The sequence below is a fragment of the Neoarius graeffei genome, chromosome 3 (assembly GCF_027579695.1).
Source record: "Neoarius graeffei isolate fNeoGra1 chromosome 3, fNeoGra1.pri, whole genome shotgun sequence".
NCBI classification, from domain to species: domain Eukaryota; kingdom Metazoa; phylum Chordata; class Actinopteri; order Siluriformes; family Ariidae; genus Neoarius; species Neoarius graeffei.
Window position 1 is genome coordinate 40,075,788 of NC_083571.1, and position 17,368 is coordinate 40,093,155.

At 43.3% G+C, this 17,368-nt stretch overlaps 1 protein-coding gene across 7 annotated transcripts in view; it reads right to left on the bottom strand.

Annotated features, from left to right (window-relative positions):
- Nucleotides 1–17,368, bottom strand: part of fam135a (family with sequence similarity 135 member A) — a 182,157-nt gene that overhangs the window by 49,416 nt on the left and 115,373 nt on the right. For 5 of the 7 annotated variants that reach the window (XM_060916825.1, XM_060916824.1, XM_060916828.1 and 2 more), the window contains 4 exons: nt 12,595–12,721; nt 8,555–8,708; nt 7,775–7,852; nt 7,410–7,459 (listed from right to left, as the gene is read on the bottom strand). In XM_060916825.1, the coding sequence (XP_060772808.1) occupies nt 7,410–7,459; nt 7,775–7,852; nt 8,555–8,708; nt 12,595–12,721 (409 nt within the window). The remainder of the gene's footprint in view (nt 1–7,409; nt 7,460–7,774; nt 7,853–8,554; nt 8,709–12,594; nt 12,722–17,368) is intronic. The other 2 variants (XM_060916827.1, XM_060916826.1) reach the window with 1 other exon arrangement.

Here is a 17,368-nt window from a genome sequence, read left to right on the forward strand (position 1 = left end):
CGAAACCCTCATCTCACATGCTATTCGTCTGGACAACAGGATGAGAGAACGCCACCAAGCCTTGAGCCCCCCCAGCCTCCCTACCTCTACCTGGAGACCGTCTACCTCCTTCAGTGACTGTCCAGAACCCATGCAAGTGGGTCGTACTCGCCTCTCCGCATCTGAGAGGGAGCGCAGAAGGAGGGACAAGTGCTGCATCTACTGTGGCAAGCCTGGTCACTTCCGAGCATCATGTCCCGAACTCTTGGGAAAAGGACCGCCCCGTCCAGCCGAGGGAGGGTTGTGATGGGGCCTACCCTCTCTCCCGGACTCCCTGGCCAAGGAATCTACATCCCGGTCTCCATCTCCTGGGGTGAGTCTGTCCACTCTTGTCAAGCTTTGATAGACTCAGGGGCGGCTGGGAACTTTATGGATATTCACTTCGCCCAAAGCATCAATATTCCGACTGCACCTCTTGAAGTCCCACTGTCTGTGTCTGCCCTCGATGGCCAAGCGTTAGGTGATGGAAGAGTCACCCAAGTTACTTCTCCAGTTTTCCTCCAGTCTCAAGGTCACAAGGAAGAAATATCCCTGCACCTGATTCCTTCACCTGAGTTCCCAGTTATTCTAGGCCTTCCTTGGCTTACTCGCCACAACCCTCGCATAGACTGGGTAACAAGCCAGGTTGTGGAATGGGGCCCTGCATGCCATGCCTCTTGTTTGCTCTCTAGCTCTCCTGTGTCTCCTGCCGAGCCCCCTGATCTCACCGAGTTATCTCAAGTTCCCACAGAGTACTGGGATCTCAAGGAGGTATTCAGCAAGAGCAGGGCCGCCGTTCTTCCTCCGCACCGGGCCTACGACTGTGCCATCGACTTGCTCCCTGGGACTACCCCTCCTCGTGGCAGACTGTTTTCACTCTCTCAGCCAGAACGCAAGGCCATGGAGGAATACCTCAAAGATGCCCTGGTCTCTGGGTTTATTCGACCCTCCACTTCACCTGCTGGAGCCGGCTTCTTCTTTGTCGGCAAGAAGGATGGGGGGCTCCGACCATGTATTGATTACAGGGGCCTGAATAAGATCACTGTGCGCAACCGATATCCCCTTCCGCTGATGTCCACAGCTTTCGACCTGCTCCAAGGCGCCACCGTCTTCACCAAGTTGGACCTACGGAACGCATACCACCTCATCCGTATCCGACAGGGAGACGAGTGGAAGACTGCCTTTAACACCCCGTCTGGGCACTACGAATACCAGGTGATGCCCTTCGGACTCACCAACGCACCAGCTGTTTTTCAGGCCCTAATCAACGACGTCTTAAGGGACATGATTAACCTATACGTTTTTGTCTACCTCGACGACATCCTTATCTTTTCCAAGACCGTGCAGGAGCACCGCCACCATGTCCGCCAGGTTCTCCAGAGGCTGCTACAGAACAATCTGTTCGCCAAGGCCCAGAAATGCGAATTTCATGTTCCCGAGGTCTCCTTTCTGGGATTTATTGTACGGACAGGCCAACTCCAAATGGACCCTGCCAAGACCCTGGCCGTCCGGGATTGGCCTACTCCCAAGTCCGTTAAGGAGGTTCAGCGGTTCTTAGGATTCGCTAACTTCTACCGCAAGTTCATCAGGAACTTCAGTTCTGTGGCAGCACCCATGTCAGACCTCACCAAAGGGACAGGTGGATCTTATGGCTGGTCTCCTCAGGCAGAAAAGGCGTTCAAAGACCTCAAGGACCGCTTCTGCACGGCACCCATTCTGGTTCTCCCGGACACCTCCCAACCATTCATCGTGGAGGTGGACGCCTCGGACAGTGGTGTCGGCGCGGTGCTCTCTCAACGTTCGGAAGGAAAGCTGCACCCCTGCGCTTACTTCTCCCACCGCCTGAGTCCTGCTGAGTCCCGGTACGATGTGGGGGATCGAGAACTGCTAGCGGTCAAACTGGCCCTTGAGGAGTGGAGGCACTGGCTGGAGGGAGCACAACATCCATTCCTGGTTTGGACTGACCACAAGAACCTGGAGTACCTCCAGCAAGCCAAGAGACTGAACCCTCGACAGGCTAGGTGGGCCCTGTTTTTCAGTCGGTTTGACTTCACCCTCTCATACCGCCCCGGCTCCAAGAACACCAAACCTGACGCACTGTCCAGACTGTTCTCTGCCACTAACAGGGAGAATGAAGTCGGGCCTATTATCCCTGTGTCCCGGATTGTGGCCCCTGTCCGCTGGGGTATTGAGGAGGCTGTCCGACGAGCCCAACGCCAGGACCCCGGTCCTGGGACGGGGCCACCAGGCCTCTTGTACGTCCCACATCAAGCCCGGGCCAAGGTTCTCCAGTGGGGTCACTCTTCCCCTCTCACCGCCCACCCGGGAGCTCGGAGGACCCTGGACTTCCTGAAAAGACGCTTCTGGTGGCCTAACATGGAGAAGGAAGTAAGGTCATTTGTCCTGTCCTGTGAGGTTTGCACCAGAACCAAGAACCCACGACAGCGTCCCCAGGGTCTCCTGCATCCTCTGACCATTCCCCGGCGTCCCTGGTCCCACGTGGCAGTCGACTTTATCACGGGTCTCCCTGAGTCACAAGGTAACACGGTCATTTTGGTCTTAGTTGACAGATTCTCCAAGGCCTGCCGCTTCATACCACTGTGCAAACTCCCCTCTGCTCTTGAAACTGCGAAACTTTTGTTTAATCATGTCTTCCGAGTCTTTGGTCTTCCACAGGACATCGTCTCAGACCGAGGGCCCCAGTTCTCCTCCCGAGTGTGGCACGGGTTCTGCAAGGTCATCGGAGCCACTGCCAGCCTCTCCTCTGGGTTTCACCCACAGTCCAATGGTCAGACGGAGAGGCTCAACCAGGACCTGGAAACCACCCTGCGAGGCCTGGCTATGGATAACCCGACATCGTGGAGCACCTGGCTGCCATGGGCGGAGTACGCCCACAACACCCTGCAGTCATCGGCCACCAAGCTGTCGCCATTCCAGTGCCAATTCGGGTTCCAGCCACCTCTGTTCCCGGACCAGGAGGAGGACGCGGGGGTGCCCTCGGTCAACCAATATGTGAGACGGTGTCGCAAGACCTGGAGCAAGGTCAGGAAGACCCTCATACAGACCTCCAGAACCAACCAGACTCAGGCCAACCGCCATAGAAGACCTGCACACGCTTTCCGCCCTGGGCAGCGTGTTTGGCTGTCCACTAAGGACCTTCCACTGCGGGTGGAGAACCGCAAGCTTGCTCCTCGCTACATTGGCCCCTTCAAGGTGGTGCGCAGGGTGAACCCTGTCTCCTACCGGCTCCAGTTGCCCCGGACTCTGAGGATCAACCCCACTTTCCATGTTTCCCTGTTACGGCCCGTACTGACGTCTACGTATGCCCCTGCCCCTAGGAACCCCCCACCCCCCCGCATCTTCCAGGGGCAGACTGTGTTCACTGTGAATCGCCTGCTTGACTCCCGCCGGGTCCGCGGCGGGTTGCAATATCTGGTGGACTGGGAGGGCTATGGTCCTGAGGAGCGCTGCTGGGTTCCTGCTCGGGATGTCCTTGATAAAGAACTATGTCGGGACTTCCATTCAGCCCATCCGGATCGCCCTGGGAACGTCAGGAGACGCTCCTAGAGGGGGGGGTCCTGTTAGGACTAGGACTGTTTTGGCCTCTAGAGGCCGCTGTTATTTCCTTTTCATGTCGTGTTTATTTTGGCCTCTAGAGGCCGCCACTGTTCCTGTGTCTTGTGTTTGTGTTAATTGCCTAATTATCTTCACCTGTGTCCTTAATTAGTTTGTCTATTTATACCCCTGAGTTCAGTCCTCTTGTCACGGAGTCTTTGTGCTGTTATGTTTATCTCCAGTTTCCTTTGTACTGTGTTTTTTGATCTTCTTAGCTTTTGAATTTTTGCACTTTGCTTTTCTTTTGGATTATACTCTTTGGTTTTTTTTTGTCTTTTGTTTTGCCCTGTATATAGTGTATATAGTTTAAATAAACCTTTTGATTCTTTTTCTACTTCTGCCTCACGCCTCTGCATTTGAGTCATCCCCCTGGTGGCCTAGTGGGGGTTTGCTGGATTATCACACCAACGAACCAGGTTCGAATCCCAGCAAAACCCTAACAACCGTATTCCAACATATGAAACTCATTGCAACCATGAAGCATAGGAGTGGCAGTATCACAGAGCTATTTGCTGTCTGGGGTCCAGGACTGCCATTATTGATAGCCCTATGAATTCTATGTACTAGCAAATTTTACAGGATAATGTCAGGGCGTCTGTTTGTGAACTGAAGCTTAACTGTAAGTGGGTCATGCAGCAAGACAATGACGCTCAGTAAACAAGCATGTCTACACAAAGAAATAGTTAAATCTGAAGAAATTTAATATATTGCAATGGCCATGTCCAGACCTTAACTCAATAGAAATGTTGTGGAAGGACCTAAAAAGAGCAGTTCATGCAAGGAAGCCCAGTCACACCATTGAGTTGAAGCAGTTTTGTAAGGAGGAATAGGCCAAAATTCCTCCATCCTGTTAAGCAGGATTGATCACCAGTTACCAGAAATGTTTGGTTGACGTGACTGCTGCTCAAGGGGTCACACCAATTATTGAAAGCAAAGGTTCACATACTTCCTCTGATAAATATATGTAACATTGGATAATTTTGCACAATATCTAAATGTGAAAACTATGTTTTGCATTATTTATTTAATTGGGTTCTCTTTATCTAGTTTTAGGACTTGATGAACATCTGATCACAGTTTTACTTTGGCAATTTGATGCATTAATAAAAAAATATAATAAATGTTATTGTCACATCCGCACATATTTGTGACTGGCACGCCTTGAACTGTTACTCACGCCCATGCACTCAGTGCGTACCGCAAGGACTTATTATTACATGTATCTGTCCCTGATCAGAGCACAAATACGGCACACGTATATAAGGACTCCAACAGCACAAAGACTTGGCGAAGTTTGTGGAGTACCGTGTCTCACGTTGCCTAGCCTTGTACTGTTTCTGTTACTCTGGCTCGTGACTTTGCTTTGTTTATCTCGACTCTGCCTTTCACCTTGCTTCAAACATTCTGTTCATGCCCAGTATGACCCATGCCTGTTTAACAACCTCAAGCTCTTTATCATATTATTGCATGCCTGTATAAACACCTTCCTGAACTTACATCCCTCTGCAACCCCTTTAACTGACAGCTACAGTATAACCTGTTCTGTTATCCATTCTTTTACTAGAAATGTCCTGTTCTCCTTTCAGAGTTGCGAACTCAGAGTTAAAAATAAAAGTTTAAAAATTAAAAACCCTTTAATAAAGATTAAGGTGCTTCAAAGGCTTACAAATATGCTGAGGTGGTTGAGACAGAATTTGAGCTTGACACCCTGGTTTATATGGATTGTAATCTGTAGTGGGGTTATTTTGTTACCATTTTACAGATACTGATGCAAAATGATATGCATGCATAGTGGAGTTCAGGGACAGTGTTACCATAACAATGAGGAGCATCTAAGTCCAGTAAGCGTGTTCTGCTTTTTCAGCCTTACTTGTATATTTAACGAGTTTTAAATGATCTCCCATCACATCAAAATTGAGTTCAGTCATCTGATTGCAATTTTTGAATGCACAGCGAGGAGTCAGGTAGCTCATATTTGCCTGACATTCAAGCAGAAGGATGCTCTGGTTCAAGAAAATAACATAAAACACACTATCTGTGGGTTGTGTGTGTATATATATATATATATATATATATATATATATATATATATATATATATATATATATACATACATACATACATACACACACACACACACACACATATACACTACCGTTCAAAAGTTTGGGGTCACCCAGACAATTTTGTGTTTTCCATGAAAAGTCACACTTTCATTTACCATAAGTTGTAAAATGAATAGAAAATATAGTCAAGACATTTTTCTGGCCATTTTGAGCATTTAATCGACCCCACAAATGTGATGCTCCAGAAACTCAATCTGCTCAAAGGAAGGTCAGTTTTATAGCTTCTCTAAAGAGCTCAACTGTTTTCAGCTGTGCTAACATGATTGTACAAGGGTTTTCTAATCATCCATTAGCCTTCTGAGGCAATGAGCAAACACATTGTACCATTAGAACACTGGAGTGAGAGTTGCTGGAAATGGGCCTCTATACACCTATGGAGATATTGCACCAAAAACCAGACATTTGCAGCTAGAATAGTCATTTACCACATTAGCAATGTATAGAGTGGATTTCTGATTAGTTTAAAGTGATCTTCATTGAAAAGAACAGTGCTTTTCTTTCAAAAATAAGCAAATTTCAAAGTGACCCCAAACTTTTGAACGGTAGTGTATGTGTATATATATATATATATATATATATATATATATATATATATATATATATATATATATATATAAATAAATAATCTTTTATGTCCCCAATATTAAAGACCACTGTATGGAAATAACTGCTCAAAAAATACAGGCTTTTTCCAAATCAAATCCCCTTGCTTTGTGTGCATTTTACATCATTTTCAACATCCAGAGCATCCTTTCACCTTAATAATCATACTTGTATTACTATAATGACACAGAAAATAACTTTTAAAAAATCCTTAAAGACACAATTAAAAAGCTGAACATGCTGATTGGATTCATGCATTCCAAGCTATTCTGGTAAAGTGGTCACTAAATCTTACCCCACAAATGTGTATAACTTACAACTGTATTACAACTAATGTATAGCTAAATGCTGATTTTATACTTTATATAAGGGAAACGTATGAACATAATCAGATGAATTCATCTGGATGAACAAGCCAATTAATTGTTTATATAAATTTATTCCAACAGAGGTCTTGGTCACGATACTGTATTAACATTTTATTAGGTTGCATGTACATGTAGCAACTGGTAAAACCTTATTTTGCTGTTCAGAAACATGGGTTTGATGCCTGCTTTAGACAACATACGTAGTAAATGCAAGTATTTGCCATAACAATCCGTGTTTGTGCCAAGGGAAAAAAAAATTTCTATGTCTGATCCTCAATAATCAGCTGTAGCATGATATTTTAGATGGTTTTGCACAACACTGAAAGGCTTATTCAGGACCAATGCTAAGGGCATGCATTAAGGTTGGGATGCGATCCAATGGGGGTTGGGGTTAAATTCAAATAACTGTTTCTCAGGCAGCGTAAGCCCCCACCATACAGTAAGTAAAATCAAGCTGAAATTTGGGACAATGCATCACTGAAAATCTGAGTGGATTTCTGGATTTTCTGTTGACTGGGTAACTTCACAAGCATGGCTGCCATCAATTAATCAGCTTGCAGCAAGCATTTCACCATGTTAGCAAAGTGCTACTAATATAAACTACTACTACTAATAATAATAATAAAATTATTACTACTACTACTAATTATTACTACTACCACCACTATTATTGACATACCTTGACATGTTCGCAAAGCTCATGGAGACGGGCTTCCACATCCAGTTTTTCTAAAATGGTCAAAAAATACAGCAAAATCAATATGGATTTCTCAGCACTCTATATAGAGAGAAATTAGTCTCTCTGATGAGCCAAAGATTGAGCGCTACAAGGAATTAGCAGAGGAGTACAGAGGACACTTAAGAGCAGCATTCCTGCAAAGAAGTGAATGGTTTGTTGTTAGTCTTGGTTCTGAATGACTGCTAACAATACGACAGAGTCCACAGCTCTCAGCCCACACAGGGGAAAGATCAGCTGGCCATACAAAGAAAAAAAACAAACACAAAAATGAAAGGCATGTTGAGGTTGATGGTCAACTGACATACCTATATGGATGTGCCTTTGGCCTCTGGGAAAAGGTCTTCTTAGAACTCGCTCATAAAGGACTTGCATGCTGGGCTTGGCTAGTGGTGGGATTGCACATATAGGCATGTTTAAAATGGTTTCTCTCCCTTATACTAAAAGAGCTGAGTTCTATCTTTTACATACTTCTAGGACCCAGTCAGAAGACACATAAGGCAGCAGAGAGAGGATGTTTAGTGTCTTTTAGGCAAGTTTTGCATAGGGTGGTGCTCTAGGGTAAAAGTCTTCATAGAAACTCTTAGGAGCAGGACAAACTGACATACAACTAGTATTATTGAAGACTATGTGCATTCAAAAATTAAGATTTAATTAGGCATATGCATCAGATACGTTAAAGGTTACAAAAGTTATACTGGTTCTAGATTGCATTGGTTTAGTGTTATGAACCATACTTCAGATCTTACTGGAAGAAACCACAACAGCATGCAGCAAATTGCTCTCTACATCATTACTAATAGCACTATTATAACTATGTAAGTAGACATGCTTTATGGAAGGAAGCATGAAAATGAGGAACATTTATAAGACCAGAGAAAATCTGGACTTCAGTGTTATGTTCTCTAAAGGACACAGACTGCAGCTAGATTATTATAAATGTAGAAATATAGTTATTAGATTTTTTTAATGTTTTGATGATTAACACAAAAACCTAACATTGACATCAACAATACCGTACACTGTTCTGTTTCAGTGCTCCACATGATGATACCCAATTCTTATTAAACTACCCAGCATCAACATACCAAGCTCCATGCAGTGAGAGGAAGGGAGGCTCTTGCTAAGAGCCATGAAGTACTCAAAGAGGCCCTGGTAGGCCAGCAACAAGCTGGCACACAGGCTATGGTGCAAGTTGAAGGCATGCTGTAGACACTGATCTGACACCAGGAAGGTCTTGCCCTGTGGCAATGAAAATAAGCATCACTTTCAACATGCTTAACCAAATGTCTATCATAGGACATTTTTCTCAATTCAAAACAGCCATTTAGTGTAAGGGGTCATCCATAATTTTCATCATTATCACGAGCGTACAAACCGTATGCTGGGGGGGGGGGGGGGGTTAATGACCAGGCGTACACTTTTTAAAAATGAAAAAAATGATGATCTGTCAAATGTGCGAATCGGCGGCCGCCATGTTAAAAATTTCGCGCCACATCGGTGTTGCCAGCTAGCTCTACACGCTTTCTTTCTTCAATACAACAACAATGGCTGACCCAGATTTTGACCGCATTTACAAATTTGTGAATAGCAGAAATACCGCTATTCACAAGACTCCTTCAAACGAGTACGAGCAGTTTTTAAATGTTTATTGTTTCCTGCATTCATCTGAGAAGCGGCAGGAGGCAGTTAGGGCAGGGCAGGCTGCTTGGAAAGAATCAAAAATGAACGTTTCAAAGCAAGCTGAGCTGTGCCGGCAAGCGATCGTCCGGATGGAAAAAATCAAGTTGACTTTTACAATTCGGGATTATTTCTCTCGTAAAACGGTACGTAGGATATCAAATGGGTATTTTGTACTTGCGTCAGCAGTCAGTTGAATTTTATACAGTCAGTCTTTTCTTCCATTTCAGAATTAAAGTCCTGCACGACCAGCCCCAGCCCCAAAATATGTTTTATTCTTTATTTTCAACATTTGATCTGGGGACAAAAACAGTGACTCTCTTTTAAGGGGAGCTGTTTCCTTTGGGCTCCTCATGAACAATGGATTTCCTATTGTTCATGAGGAGCCAAAAGGCAACAGCTCCCCTTAAAAAGACAGTCTCTAATTTTCAAAAATGAATCGCCTGCTTTCTATGAAAACTTCTGGACCCATCTTGTGTCTTCTTTTCTTCTCTTGTGAATCTTTGTATTGTTCTGTCATCCGATTTTAATAATACAAGACATGGTTTTATTTTGAATTCCTATTCCACGTAGATCCATCATCATTTTTTGTCCGCTAATGTACACTTTTTTTTTTGGGGGGGGGGGTTGCTCAAAAGTCTACTCTTTGTAGACTCATGATAATGATAAATTATGGATGACCCCTAAACTGTGTGTTGCATGAGTTTGAGTTTTGATCATTAAACAGTTTCAGCATTTTCCTCAGAGAACAATGGTGAAACAAAACTGCCTCAGAGGAGGTTGGGATTAGTCTGCATAAAGCTAGTGATTTGAAAGCAAGTGTTGTGCCAAGTTCTGCTTCTGAAATGCATGAAGTTTTGAAAATGTGATTGAAACACTTAATTCTAAATGTACTAAATAAATAGACCTACGATTCTACCTACTGGTACTTCTACTTAGCCATAACCTGACTAGGACACGTATGGTGATTATATCATGGTAATAAGTGAATCTCTTTTGCCCACGTCAGAAAGACGCATGCTGCGACCTGCGATCGGTCGGGTGGCGACTGATCGCAGGTGGAAGCAGGCATTTTGCGTCAAATCCTTCGTTGTGGTCAGACGTATTGCAAGACGCAGAGTTTTTAAGCTGTTATGACAGGACGCAACCAGTCGGAAGCAGACTTGAAAAAATATAAGGCCATAAGACTGCTTGCAGGTTGTTAACTATTTGCAGGTGCAGTCTGCATCTACAGTTAGGTCCATAAATATTTGGACAGAGACAACATTTTTCTAATTTTGGTTCTGTACATTACCACAATGAATTTTGAACAAAACAATTCAGATGCAGTTGAAGTTCAGACTTTCAGCTTTAATTCAGTGGGTTGAACAAAACAATCGCATAAAAATGTGAGGAACTAAAGTATTTTTTAAACACAATCCCTTCATTTCAGGGGCTCAAAAGTAATTGGACAAATTAAATAATTGTAAATAAAATGTTAATTTCTAATACTTGGTTGAAAACCCTTTGTTGGCAATGACTGCCTGAAGTCTTGAACTCATGGACATCACCAGACGCTGTGTTTCCTCCTTTTTAATGCTCTGCCAGGCCTTTACTGCAGCGGTTTTCAGTTGCTGTTTGTTTGTGGGCCTTTCTGTCTGAAGTTTAGTCTTTAACAAGTGAAATGCATGCTCATTTGGGTTGAGATCAGGTGACTGACTTGGCCATTCAAGAATATTCCACTTCTTTGCTTTAATAAACTCCTGGGCTGCTTTGGCTTTATGTTTTGGGTCATTGTCCATCTGTATTATGAAATGTCAACCAATCAGTTTGGCTGCATTTGGCTGGATTTGAGCACACAGTACGTCTCTGAATACCTCAGAATTCATCCGGCTGCTTCTGTCCTGTGTCACATCATCAATAAACACTAGTGACCCAGTGCCACTGGCAGCCATGCATGCCGAAGCCATCACACTGCCTCCGCCGTGTTTTACAGATGATGTGGTATGCTTTGGATCATGAGCTGTACCACGCCTTTGCCATACTTTTTTCTTTCCATCATTCTGTCCAAAGAATGTTCTTCCAGAACTGTGCTGGCTTTTTTTTTTTTAGATGTTTTTTTAGCAAAGTCCAATCTAGCCTTTTTATTCTTGAGGCTTATGAGTGGCTTGCACCGTGCAGTGAACCCTCTGTATTTACTTTCATGCAGTCTTCTCTTTATGGTAGATTTGGATATTGATAGGCCTACCTCCTGGAGAGTGTTGTTCACTTGGTTGGCTGTTGTGAAGGGGTTTCTCTTCACCATGGAAATTATTCTGCAATCATCCACCACTGTTGTCTTCTGTGGGCGTCCAGGTCTTTTTGCATTGATGAGTTCACCAGTGCTTTCTTTCTTTCTCAGGATGTACCAAACTGTAGATTTTGGCACTCCTAATATTGTAGCAATTTCTCGGATGGTTTTTTTCTGTTTTCGCAGCTTAAGGATGGCTTGTTTCACCTGCATGGAGAGCTCCTTTGACCGCATGTTTTCTTCACAGCAAAATCTTCCAAATGCAAGCACCACACCTCAAATTAACTCCAGGCCTTTTATCTGCTTAATTGAGAATGACATAACGAAGGAATTGCCCGCACCTGCCCATGAAATAGCCTTTGAGTCAATTGTCCAATTACTTTTGGTCCCTTTAAAAACAGGGTGGCACATGTTAAGGAGCTGAAACTCCTAAACCCTTCATCCAATTTTAATGTGGATACCCTCAAATGAAAGCTGAAAAGTATGGACTTTATGTCCATATCCATTATATAACTATAACTTGAATATGTTTCAGTAAACAGGTAAAAAAACAAAATTTGTGTCAGTGTCCAAATATATATGGACCTAACTGTAGCTGCGATGCATCGCAGCCATCCCTAAATACTTGTCTTCCCCAGCATCAGCCTGCGTCTAGCGGCCACTACCCGCTTCAACCTGCGATTGGTTGCTCAAGCGTTGCACGACCACCTGCCTCTACACGCATCAACCTGCTATTTGCACCGACTGGAAGCGAATCTCAGCTGAAATGTGAACAGATCGTGATCTGCTTGCGTCAACCTGCCTCTACTAAAAACCCTCTGCAACACACTGCCATTATCTGCGTCGACGCAAAACTAGCCTTGCATCTACCTGCGATTTTGTTATCGCAGGTAGACACAAGTAGTTGAAAACTAGTTGCAGCCTGCCGTCTGACCTAGGTATTTGAATTAATTTTCTGTATCTACAACCTAGTTTTCAATTTATTTTGTTAAATACTTGATACAACAGCAAAATTACAGACTAGTGACTGGTTCTTAGAAAAAAACAAATTAAAAATGTTATTAGTACTTTAGCACCACAATTCTTGGATTTTATCATTATTTACAAAGACCAATAATAAAACATTATTCCTTTGATACATCACTGGCTGTATTTGTGGGTGTGCATAAACATGCTTACATCTGGAGACAGCTGCTTGACATAGGTACAGCCAAATACCACAGTCTCCAGTGGAGGGATCAGGAGGTCTTTGCCCTGTGCTGGTACACTGCGGTTTAGCCAGGTGCTTTTCCCAAGCCGGGGGAAACTGCATGATAATATGGAGTGTTAACGCACATTTTAACACACACCAAATTCCCTTTGAATTAGCTTTCATTACAGCTATAATTCACACTAACTTTCATGTCTGTAAACATTTATTCAATTACTGCATACTATACTTCCCCCCAAAAAAATACACATTTTTTTCTTCTGAAATCAACTGAGTCAATGAGATAGTGAGCTTTTTCAGTGCTACATTACACACTTAAAAATAAAAAACATTTTAAAAGGCATGTAGGGAAATAGAAAACTTCCAAACATAGTGATGAAATGTACCGTAAATATAATAGGACATTAAAGGAAACGAATGAAAATACCCCAAATACATTTTAAAAAGGACCAAATGTCTTAGGTGCAGTAAGTAATTTTTGTGTAGTAAAAAGACTTGCGTCCTATTGGATGTAAATATGCCAAAGACTTACAGTTGAGGTCAGAAATTTACCTACACTCATCATCGACATTAATGTCATGGTAACACAAGGCTTTCAATGATTTCTTTTTATGGGGCAAAGTAATTACACAACATACGTCTTTAATTGGGGGGGGGGGGGGGGGGGGGGGGACAAACCCAAGATGTTGGTACACAGGTTTTCATTTTTTTGGATTTTCTGAAATCAACACAGGGTCAGAATTATACATGCAGGGTCAAAAATACAAAAAAAAAAAAAAAGCACACCTAAAATTTGGTTAAATGCTGCTTAGCACATTTCACCTTGACCAGCTTAACCTTGTGCTTTTGGTAGCCATCAACAAGCTTCTGGCAGAATTCTGGTTGGATATTTGACCACTCTTCTTGGCAGAATTGAGGAACAGTTTGATTAACACTAGAATTCCAGATATTTTCACCTGAAAATTCTTGCAGCCTTCCAGAATTCTAGTGTTAAAACATTTGTATGTTTTTGCAGCATGGATTCTACATTTAAGCACAGCTCACATATTTTCAACTGAGTTGAAGTCAGGACTTGGGAATGCCATTCAGAAAAAGCCTTAATGCTAGTCTGCTTTATTCATCCCACAAACTTTGGTGTGAATTTGGGGTCACTTCCCTGTTGGAACACCCACGTTTCAACCATTTAGCTGATGGTTTGAGGTTATACTGAAAAACAGCCCTCCTACTTCATTATTACATGCACTTTGCTCAATGCACCAGTTCCACTAGCAGCAAAACAGCCCAAGAGCATGATGTTACCACCACCACCACCCTTAAAGGTGCAGTACGAGATTTTTTTCAGGAGTATTTTTTACCATATTGCTTGAAAAGCTCCTCACACCCATGTTGCAAGCAGTACAATAGAAGGTTTGACCCAAAAACGAAATATTTTAATCCAGTCTACAGTGTAAAATAAAGGAAAAACGCCATCAAATCCTATCAAGGTAACCACCTCAAAATGATTGGATACTGACACGTCAATCAGACTGAAGCCCGCGACCCCAAACCCCCCACCACCCTCTCCCCTACCCTTGCGCGTACAGTATGCGCAGGGACCACTCCAGGTGAACTAAGCCATTTCAAAGCAACGGATAGATAGCCTACCATACTAGCCCATTTTATCTAGATACTGGCCTACAATAATTACATAACACTATGGCAGAACAGACGCACACAACTGGTCAAAAAAGAAAACGAAAATCTGTATTCGAAAAGGCAACTGCCAGCAAACTTTATGAAAAAGGACGAGTCAAGACCAGAGTGAACATTGGCGCAGCGTTCGACCGCTGGCGGCGACTCAAACAACAAAAAGGACTTCAAACCGATGCAATGGTGGCCCTGTTTCTACTCGATAGGTAAGACATCATTATGTATTTATTACATTTTCAGATAGGACAGTGTTGTCGTTTTAACAAGTGTACACCCTGGCAGCGAGAGCAGAACCGATGATACGGACCACAATGTAGGTTTTGCTAAGTTAGCATGATTTGCAAAGTTAGCTGACACGGATTGTTATACTAACGCGTATAGTCGTATTACGTCCTTGATGGTAGTTTTTCCATGGTATTTATTTCATGCATACAAACGATTTGTTAGCTTAGCTGTATGTGGCACAAACGATAACTATTATTTATTTATGAATTGGGACTGTTCCGCGAAAAAACAATAGTAAAATGCAGATTAGAGCTATCAACATGAACCTTAGCCATGAACACTGCTTGGGCTAGGGCGGTGACTGCTACAGAACCCCCGACATATCAGTCTTACTACAATTATGGGCCTTTTCCACTACCCTTTTTCAGCTCACTTCAGCCCAACACGGCTCGCGTTTCGACTACCTCAGAGCAGCACGACTGAGCTCACTTCAGCCTTACTCAGCACCCAAAACTCGCACGGTTTTGGAGTAGGGCTGAAGTGAGCCCAACCGAGCCGAGTGGGGCTAGGGGCGTGAGGAGACACTCCCCTGTGCGCTGATTGGTGAGGAGGAGTGTCCTCACATGCCCACACACGCCCTGCGAGCACGCTGGGATCTGTAAACACCGCAAACCCGGAAGAAGAAGAATTACGAAGCCTTATGCGCCTCGCCTCATCTATACGCTCTTGCCAGTATCTGTTGGCGTTGTCGGTGACAACAAGCCACAGCACCAAGACCAGCAACACTAACGACTCCATGTCCTCCATGTTTATTGTTTACTATCCGGGTCGTGAGACTACCGCTTAAAAGGTCACTGATGTCACTGTTTACGCCGCCTAACGACATCACGTGACGTCCACCCACTTTCGCTAACTCCACCCAATGTGTCCACCCACTTCCAACCAGCACGGTTCAGCACGGTTCTAGTCGAAATGCAACCCCAAAAGCCCCACTCAGCTCGACTCAGCCCAACTCAGCCGCGTTGGTAGTGGAAAAGCCCCATTAGATTAGGTATAACAAGTATGAAAACAAGTGAAAAGTCAACTTCTAATGTAGTATGCAGACAAATATTTCTTGAAATGATAATCATGTTAGTTGGTTACTTTCACTATGATGTTGTTCAGTCTTACCTGAGAAGACGCCACGGCACACCTGATGATCTCTCCTTCCGCGCTACCAGTGGTTGAAACACACTGAGCTAATGCAAACAGTCCTCGCGACAACCATGAACGCTCAGGAACTGGCAATGTGCGTTCATGTGCTTTGGAGGCGCGGGTAGGGAGGGGGGTGGAGACGCGGGGGGTGGGAGCATGGCGAGGGCGGGCGTGTTTCTTTTCAAAATATGGCTTGCGGGAACCATTATTCCAAAATCTCGTACTGCACCTTTAACAGCTGACACAGTGTTCCTCTGTACTTCTGGGTCATTGTGGCCAAACAACTCAATCTTTGTCTCAGCTGACCAGAAAACTTTTCTTCAGAATGTATTGTCCATGTGGTCAGTTGCAAACTTTCATTGAGCCTGAAGGTGTCGATTTTGGAGCAAAGTTTTTGCTATGGACAGAATCTTCTCAGTCCATGGCGATACAAATCTTGCTTGACTGCAGACAGTGACACTGGTGTCCCAGTGGCTTCTAATTCATGGCATGAGTACACCTAGGTGGTTCCAGGTTGTTCCTAACCATCCAAACCAATTCCCTCTCAACTGAGGGTGACAGATTGGGTGTTCTTCCAGACCTTGTTGAAGTGGCTACACATCCAAGTACAATAACTTGTACTTGGGTACAATTACTGGAACCGATGATAATAGATAATGGCTCCAAGAGACATTCCTGACTTCTGTAAACCCATGATCCTCTTTCTCAGATCTGCACTGAGCTCCTTGGCCTTTCCCAGTGTACTGCGTATTGGTCAATCGAAGGAGTGCTGTAAACCAAACTCTTTATGTTGGCACAGAGAAGCTACCGGCTGTAGTCAATCGTGACAGAAAGTCAACAGGAAGTTAAGAGGCTTTGGCAAGTTAAAGGACATTTTGGAACTTTCAGCACCACTGAATTAATAATCTAAGTGGGTGGACATATATTTTTGATCCTATATGTATAATTGTAGCCTGTGCTGATTTCAGAAAACCCAAAATAAATTAAAACTTGTGCACCAAATTCTTCTTTTTTTTTCCTCATGTTGTGTAATAATTTTGCCCCAGAAAAAAAAAAAGTTCAAAGTAATCACTGAAAATCAATGATGACATTGATAGCCATGGACAAATTTGTTGGTACCCTTACACCACATTGAAACAATGCTTTTTTTCCTCCTGAAAAGTAATGAAATTAAAAGCAATTTTCTCATGTATACTTGCATACCTTTGGTATGTCCAAGTATAAAAAAAAAAGATGTGAAGAGAAATTACTTATTATTTATTTTACAAAGATATTCTAAAATAGCATGCATGCATTATTATATATATATATATATATACACAGTATATATATATATATATATATATATATATATATATATATATATATATATATATATATGCGCGCATGCAGTCTGGTGAGAGCAGCTGAAGTGCAAATTATCAGCATTAAAACATTAAAGAAGCACTTCTCTTGAGTTGCAAACTGTTGCCCATGCCTTTTGTGTTCTTGATTTTATTCAATTCTTTTGCGAAGTATCTTTGAAACTGATTTCTTCTATGCTTGTGGCCTGTAGTAAAAACTGCACTGTATTACACAAGTGAAAGTTTCCACAGAATCAGAATGTTCAACATCATCAATCACTGTTGCACAGCC